This window comes from Pundamilia nyererei, unplaced genomic scaffold (genome assembly GCF_000239375.1).
Source record: "Pundamilia nyererei isolate P.nyererei 1_Seehausen unplaced genomic scaffold, PunNye1.0 scaffold00190, whole genome shotgun sequence".
Taxonomy (NCBI): Eukaryota; Metazoa; Chordata; class Actinopteri; order Cichliformes; family Cichlidae; genus Pundamilia; species Pundamilia nyererei.
This window is the reverse complement of record NW_005187591.1, coordinates 601203-609792: the sequence shown is the minus strand read 5'-3', so window position 1 is coordinate 609792 and position 8590 is coordinate 601203. Positions and strand designations below refer to the sequence as shown.

Here is an 8590-nt window from a genome sequence, read left to right as displayed (position 1 = left end):
TGACAGTGTGAACGGCACAAATCCGATATTTTCAAATCCGATCTGGGTCACTTTCGTATGTGGTACTGAATCCGATACATATCTGATGTTTCAGAAAGCGACAGTTGTTTGAACGGTCAGGTCGCATTAAATCCGTCTTTTACGTCACTGACACAAGACAGACGCCAATTATCAGCACCCGAGAAGACATCGTGAACGATTCCTGGCCATCCAGTGAAACTGTTGGGAAGACAGCGTTGGAGAAACGTGACTATTTTATTTGTACTGTATAATCTGCAGATTCTGACAGAAATCTGCAACTATCCTTTGAAGCACCGCTCCTCTCTGAAACAGCAATAAGGATCATTATTAGGCCATATGTAAATAACAAAATAACTTAAAGCAAAATTGGGAAACGTAAAATCCGAAACAAGTCTTTATATTAACGGCCATCAGTCAAACAAGACTGTTTGGTCTGGGTCTAAACAGAGCGCGTTGTGTGTGACGTCTTCTTTTTGCGCATGTTGGCCGCCTTGAGGGTTCACACTAGAGTGCGTTTGCTGTCACATTTTATTTGTAGTGTGAAGAAGCAGACAAAAAATCAGATTTGATCAAAAAATTGGAATTGAGCATTAAGACCTGCAGTGTGAACGTAGCCTAAGAAGCTTGGAAAGAAAAGTGCCATCTGAGAAGCTTCTTCAGTTCTAAGAGCAATTGGTGGGACCCAGATTTTAGCCCTATAGGGAGTGTCCCTACGAGGGTCACTAATCACACGAGCCAAGATGTGAAAACGAGCGTGCGTCACAATCAGCCAAGGTTTTGGGTGAACCCATTATGATGCTAAGTCGACTAATTCTTCTAAATTTGAAAATCCACACTGGAATGACTGAAAATGCTTACATTCTTGTATTGCGCATGCATGAAATGTAAGACGATTCGACCTGCTCATTTCCGGCTCTTTGAAATTTTGCAGCAAAATGTTGAGGAAAAGCACCGAGTTTTTTTAATGGACTAACAATGAGGTGGAGTTGTTGCTGCGAGTAACACAAAAGTACAAAGTTGCAAAAGCGAGTGAGAATTAAAGAATTTGAAGAAAAGCTATCTGGACCATGTACAGACTGATATTGATCTTTAAAAGGGCTGTCAAAATTGAGAGCAAACAAAACAATTGCTGCATAATGTTCCTGGGTTGGGATCTCAAAACTGGATTGTAGATGGCAGACAGTTGGTGTCGTAAGCCACCGCCTCTGTTCAAATATGGTCATTCACAGTGGACATAGATGGCTTTCATTCCTCTTTCAAAACATCTGTCTTTGTCCAAAATGTGAACACTGGCATCCTTGAAAGAGTGACCTTTGTCCTTTAGATGCAGGTGTACATCTGAGTCTTGTGCTGTCAAGGTGGCTCTTCTATGTTGCGTTTATGCGTTTATCTCTCTTAGAACTGAAGAAGCTTCTCGGATGAGAGGTGAAATGTCTTCAAGAACTTAAAGAATTCCAGATGCTTTTCTTTCCAAGCGCCTTAGACAACTTTTAGTTACGTACAAAAAACATTTTATGCATTTGAGAACAAAAAAAGGAGAACGAGGAAGCTCCTATAATCATTGTCTGGGCTCTCTTATCAGGCCTTGAACATACCGTATAGGTCTTGGTCTTTTCAGACCAGACTGGGTGAGTAGCAGGAAGAGCAGCACAGGAAGAAAGAAACTTTGCACTTGAGAGAGTAGGGTTTAAATCCAATATCACACAAAAACTTAACACTGGCTTCTTTTTGGCTTCTTTCTTTTGAGTTATTCTGTGTTTAATGCACAAAGAAGCAAAGGACGTTCTGTTCCACTCTCAGAAGAGTTCAGCGCACACTATTCGTAGGTAAACTTCACTAGAGATGTAAAGGCACGCTGTGTACCCACTTGACAATCCTCAGGTTGATGAAATATTTTATCGCTCCATTCAGAATTGGATGAGTTCACCTTGTGCATTGAGTATCTGAAGCCTGTTTGTGATTGCTTAGTGCTCCTTTCTTACAGCATTTTAAAGTGTGAAGCACATGTAACCATCTACTTTGGACTAGGCTGTTGTCTTGTACATAAATGCCTGTTTTCTTTCTCTTTCTATGAATCTAATGAGCTTGGCTGTTATTCTCACTGCCTCCTATATTTTCCAGAGGGGTCATCTCAACTTTTCTCCATTCGGAGCGGGGGCTGCCCTCTAAAACAGCGAGGGGGGCACAGGGGGTGGGCTCGCTGTGAGCCCTCATGCACATGTAGGGATGTGGTGAGTGTACGTCATGCCGTGCCCCTCTCTGCCCTTAATCGCAGTGTTTTTCATCAATCCAGTGTGCAGTCAAATCAGTAATGATTCATAAAACTTCCAGAAGGTTTGTCTGAGTCAAAATTTAAATGGCAAAAATGTGTTTATGGAGTAAGAAGGGAATTTGTTGTTTTAGCTTTTATGGAAATCGGTGGCCGCGGTTACCTGAAATTAATTCTAGTTTAATATTACACAGGATTTGAAGTCTGAACTCATGGCTGAAAATAAGATGTAAAAATTCTAATCAGAATTTCTGGCAGTTGTCATAAAAAATAAAAAATCTAATCTTCTGAAAATATGGGTCACTGGAGAAGCATTTTTGAAAACCACTGCTGTTGCAGGACATCATCTCGGCTCTCAGGAGTCAGAGGAATCCTGAGTCGATGACATTTACGCTCTTCTTTTTTTATCCCTCATTTCTGGAAGGAAACTGCAGCTCACAGGTTAAATAGATCTGAATACCCACACATGTGGAGAAATCCTTAGGCAATTGCAGTTGTTCCTTTTTTGTTGCTGTCCTCCTCAGCACAAAAAGTCACTATACGGTGTTTTTCCTGAGAGTCTCAAGCTCGAGCTGCAGTTTTTATTGCTCTTCATCTGCTGGGATTTTTACGTTGCTGAATCCATCACTCGATTCCCTTTTAACCCTTCCTCAGACTCTCTCTGGCATCACTGCATCATCGCTGTTCACCGGTGTTTCGCTTTCTTGATCACCTTCATCACTGTGAGTTTATACACGATCGTGAGGTGGGAATAACTCTGTGCTAGACCGTTTTTATGTAGGTTTCTCAGAACTACTGGGATAAATAAAAAGGAAAGGATGAAGGAAGATGAATGGGCAGCTCATTTAAGAATGAATGGACTGGTTTGTTTGGGTCTTCGCCGTGAATAGCGAGCAGCAGTCTAGACTAATTATATAAAGACTTGACAGACTGCTAAATGATTGAATGGTACAAAGATTGATATTTTTGTTTATCCCTTCAGACAATGACTTGGCAGGGCATTTGAAATAGGAGTGGTCACATGTGCTACTCGGGAACATGTGACATGTGACACCTATTCTTAAAATGTATCGGACTAGACAGAGATCCTTACATGACTCCACAGGAACTATTCAGGGGAATATCAAAGGAAAACATCACACATAAGTCATCCCGAGATAGCAACATATCATCCTGTCTGCAGTTTCTTTTATTCTACTTGTTTTATTCTCTATGATCGACCTGTCCTTGGCCACCCAGTTATAGAAATATTAGCTGTTTAGTGACCTTTCTCTTTTTTTCTATCTGCTTTGACTAACACATAAAAGAAACTCTTTTGGAATTTCATGTGTTATTGTTTGTCAGATAATAAAAAATGCAATTTATATTCTGTGAAATCCTTTCTAAGTCATATCTATTGCTGTGGGTACAAACAATCAGAGAACGCGGTGTTTTAGTTTTCTGTATCTGAGGGTGTATACACAGTAGCGTGCATGCAGTAGCTGTTTACACTTGGAAATGTGTGCGTTTTATGTGGAAAAGCTCGGAGCTTATTGGAATATTTTGTGGCCTCGGGATATCCTTCCTGTGAGTGACAGTTTGGAATGACTACTATCCCACATTACCATGCTATTACCATAACAATCCATTCACATGTTGGTATGGATCTAAACCCATCCCCCCACCACTTCCCCCAACACAGAAGGGTGTGGTTTAGATTTCAGAGTGCTGTTATCTGGAGTAAAGTTGCCATCAGACAGCTTTGAAATGTCAAAAAGCGATTTTATTTTCTAAACTTAACTTTGTCATCTCGCCTCGATGTCATGATGACATTTTGAAGACAAGCATTAAACTGTTTTACATTTCAGACATCAAGGCCAGAAACCGTAAATGTTTCACAGTTATTAATTTGAAAAAAAACTGTATCTGATGTTTACTGTGTGTGTGTCTCTGTGTATGTGTGTGTCCATGAACAGTACAGTCATGCATTGCAGAGGGACACAGTGTTCCTACTTATTTTCTGTTCCAGTAGCCGGTGTTCCTCGCTGGCGCCAGTGCAAAGAATAGCCTGGCAGGGAGGTGTAAATTATGGATTAGCTTGTTGAGTATTGTGCTAGTGCAGGCAATCTATCTCGATGTATGTTTGAGCGTTTGGGTGTGCATGTCTAGTAGGTATGTGCAGGTATGTTTGTCAGAGTATCCAATCGGTGCAATGTTTTTTCCCCGGTCTGTGTGTGTGTGTGGCATAGCCTATGACTCCCTCACTAAACACATGACATGTTTGGCAGTTGACTTGGAAAATGTTACATTATAGGTACTACTGAGCTGATTTAGCTCACTGCTCGTACTTCAGCAGAGTGGAAAAACTGATAGGTGTGAAGAGAAACAACTTTGTTAATAGTTGTTTCATAGGGCCCGTGGGAGAACTTAAAGGTGTTTTTGAAGCTTTACATCGTCAGTAGCAAGCAGTAGGTTTAGGGTGCAGCAGTGGGGGTAAGGAAAGTTGAAATCACAGAGAGAGAGAGAGAGTGTTTTCATAGTATTTATTAAAATGAACAAAACAACAGTGGGATATTTGGATCTTTGTCTTAAAAGCGTTCACCTTTGAGCTCTTTTTTCTTAGGCCACCAGCTGCCAGCATAACACCCCTACCTCCCAGTTTCTAATCAGGTTTGGATGACCAGGCTGTTGTTGTTGTTTTTTTTGCCCTGTTAATGTTATTATTTTTATGGTGCTTGTGCAGTCACTGTTTATCATCCCACCCCTCCGCTCCGATCATGGCTTGTCATGTGGACTTCCTGTCGTTAATCTTTTGGATTTTTCAGTGTGCTGCATCTCCTCAGCAAACCCTAGCCTCCTTTCCTAACCTTGTATTCTTCCTTCTGTGCCCCAGGTGTTCCAGCGGCTACGTCTGTCCAACGGGGATGAGAGCGCCGCCCTTGGAGAGCTTCTGCGATGGCGGCGATTGCAGTGTGAGGGGCGGAGTGACTGGAAGCGCCGCCCACCTAAGTCCCCACCCCTGCCCCCCACACTGCTCTGGACCAACAGGAAGGCCCCTCCATGATGGAGGTTTTCTGATAAAGTCACATACGTTGGCTATGAAGTTCCTCCCTCTTTCTTCAGCCACACTTCCACGAGCTTTTCAATTTTATTCGTTTCCCTTTTTTTGTTTTTGTTTTTGATCTGTTAACCTCTGTCCCCATGGACTAAGCTTAAGCTCCAAGAATGAGCCTAGTCCGTGGGGTGAAGGTCCTGCTTTTTCCCTTTGCACTCAACTGTGGGGGATTCCCTTACTTATGTGATAGAAACTCAGCACCATGTGACAGCTAACTGATACTAACTGATATCCATGAAAAATGACTGCAAAGCAGAAAAAGAATAGATGCGGGATAGTCTGTGATGACATATATGATCAAAAAGAGAAAAACACTGACTTGTCTATTTATTTTCAGCTCTTCTAAGATGAAATGAACGACGCTGATCAATAGGAGGCTTAATTTACAAGCAAAGTAGTTGACCTGGGGTTTAGATGCCGAATGGCCATCTGATTTGGATCGTATGGCCTCATAAGATGAGCTGCTGCATTAAAATGAGCTCCACTCTAAAACCCGGTGCTGATTATACTTGACGTGCTGTGATGTTCCCGTGTGATGCTTTCTCATATGTGCACACCTGAGTCTCAGAAAGTTTACAAGTCAATCAACGCCTCTGGAGACCTCCAGTTTTGAACAACACTTTACTGGCTTAGACATGGGACCTTTTTCAGGTACACAGCTCTCATTTAGCGTCTCATGTGTGGGCTCTAAGTGCTACTGCAGCCCTGGCAGCAAGGGGCCCGGGGTCAGGGTAACCTCAGTATTATCCCAAGGTGCACTTCTCTTCCCCCTTGTTACCACCAGCCTTTGAGAAAGCCCTCTGGCCAAATCCTAAACTACTGCACTTACCTTTACTAGGAGACGGGGATCCAACTAATGAGCATACTTTGGCTTTATGTATAAAGGTAAAGCTGAGATTTTAAAAAAAGAAAAGAAAAAAAAAGCTTTAGCCGATAGGTATTTAGTTCATGTTCTGAACATGAAACTCTGTGCCAAAGTGATACAATGTGTGAAAGCTATATCTAAACTAACAAGTATAGTTATTAAAACTGATGCGTACGGTAGTCTCCTTATGCTTGTATACTGTATGTACAGACTGACAAATGACCAAATCATAGCTGTTGTTGCAGTTCACTGGTGATCCTGTGTGGACTAAAAACATTAAAAAGTGTTTAAAATGGGTATAAAACTGTTCACACTCTTAACGTGTCTCATCAGCATCTGAACAGGTTAATGCGTTTTTCAGGAGACCTCACGCACAGATGAACCTGATTATTGTACAGATCCCTACTTCGTTGGTGTGTCCTCGCAGGCGCCTATTTTTTACCTTCTGTGTCCTGTCCTCATCTTCTTTTCCTTTCCCGTACTTGACCCAAAACAAACAGACCCCCTTGCCCTTTCCCCTACTTGACCCACCCCACCTCCTCCAGTGGATCAAACCGGCTTTACGGGTGTTTCCATGGTAGCCACAGTGTAAATAGTGAATGGTGTCATATGTTTTAGCTTTTACTATAGAAGAAAAGCACGGCGGTTGACCTTGAAGATGAAAGACAAGGATGAGTATATAATACTGTGTATGGTGAAACTGAGATTGAAGAATGTCTCGGGTTAGATGCAATGCTGAGAGAAAGAGGTCTATTTTAAGATGTGAATATCTTTTCTTTTTTCTTTTTTTTTTAGAACGACTGTCTACGGTTATGAAAATTCGTTTATACTCTATTTAATGATTTGTTTATTCCCCTTCGACCCCATTGTTCTGCTCCCCTGATGCAATGCAGATGTTCTAAATGTATATGGATGTTTTATTGCACAATGTTTATGTGGTGTTGTGTTGACCTCTGTAATGGGCTGGGTGTGTCTAGACAAGGTGTTCGATCTTTAAAGATCCAGTCTGAATTGTTAGAGCCTCCAAGTATCAATAGCTCTAATAGATTTCTCATTCCCACTGATCACCCACAAGGCATTTAAATTGGTTCAGAATTGCAAATTAGCAGCGCCATCGCAGGATCGATCTCGATTGTTGTCGGTGTGCGAAGGTGCACAAATATTCAAGAGGCCGTTGAAGGCGAACTTGCCCAGTTGTGTTTTGGTCTGACTGGCTGAATGTACAAATGCAAAATTTTTATTCCACCATCCTGTGCACATCTTTGAATCTCTTTGTATCTTATTACCGGAACATGCGCCTGAATCAAAACAGTGTACCTAACTGCTTAATGTGATTATTGTCTTCAGAAGTTGTGTATGCAGTTCATTTTTTTCAAGCAAGTATAAGGTATTGATTTGCCCCATATATCACACCTTGTGCACTGTGATTTGGGGCTGCATGAGCACTGCAATGGAGAAATATATCAAACATTTTCACACAAGTAGTTGTGTGTTTCATCTGCGATCAAACAAAAGACAGGAACCAAGACTAAGCTCGTCAACCTTGCTAATGCCATTGAAAGAATTTCTAGCTTTGGTATTTATCCTTCAGTATAATCAGAGTTATGGTTGGTCGTGTGCAGTTTTGTGTATACTTATGTTTATGGAAGTCATGAAATGAGGACATTTTTAAATTGTATTTTAAAGCATATCAGTGGTTTTTACCTTGCATGACCACATGTTGGGTGTCCTCCCCGTATAACATGCTCGTGCAGAAAAGATAAAGGCTGTCTAATGTGAAGAACTGCTTCCCTCTGCACTGTGAATCACTCCACTGTCCCCCAATGTCTCGGCTAAACACATCATCCATCCATATCCACATAAACCCATCTGCTAATATGTCCACTTCATCACATACAAATCTTGATGAATTCGCTCACTCTGAAGTAAGCTCCGGCAGCCAAAATACTGCCAGTCATATTCGTTAGCCAGGAATCTATAAATCCTCTGCTCTGAGATCACCTCTCTGGTGCTACTGCCAGTGTACAATGGCCATCTATTGTCTCTAGTCCACTTATAGTTGTCCAGAGAGACATGATATTTCAGCACTGCCTTTCATATTGTTGATGTTGTTGGGTTTTTTTTTTTTTTATTGTAATCTTTCTTTTGTACATGACATACAGTATATTTTAATCTGCATACATATGTGTTTGTGGAAAGAAAAAAATGATTGTGATATTTCAGAATTATTATGTTCCCAATTTTTTAAGTACTGTACTTGTACAGCAATAAAGCACAATTGTGTCAATGCGAGTCTCTGTGTGTGTGTGTGTGTGTGTGTGTGTGTGTGTGTGTGTGTGTG

At 41.3% G+C, this 8590-nt stretch overlaps 1 protein-coding gene across 3 annotated transcripts in view; it reads left to right on the top strand.

Moving 5' to 3' along the window:
* The window catches only part of myo16 (myosin XVI), a 61491-nt gene extending 53092 nt beyond the window's left edge, over positions 1–8399 (top strand). Inside the window, exons 31-32 of one of the 3 annotated variants that reach the window (XR_001290544.1) lie at positions 2143–2252; positions 5163–5226. Coding sequence is in view for 1 of the 3 variants with exons in the window: in XM_013914368.1 (XP_013769822.1) it covers positions 5163–5333 (171 nt within the window). In the remaining 2 variants the exon portion in view is untranslated. Of the gene's footprint in view, positions 1–2142; positions 2259–5162 lie in introns of all 3 variants that reach the window. The other 2 variants (XR_001290545.1, XM_013914368.1) reach the window with 2 other exon arrangements.
* The last annotated feature ends 191 nt before the right edge of the window (positions 8400–8590 follow it).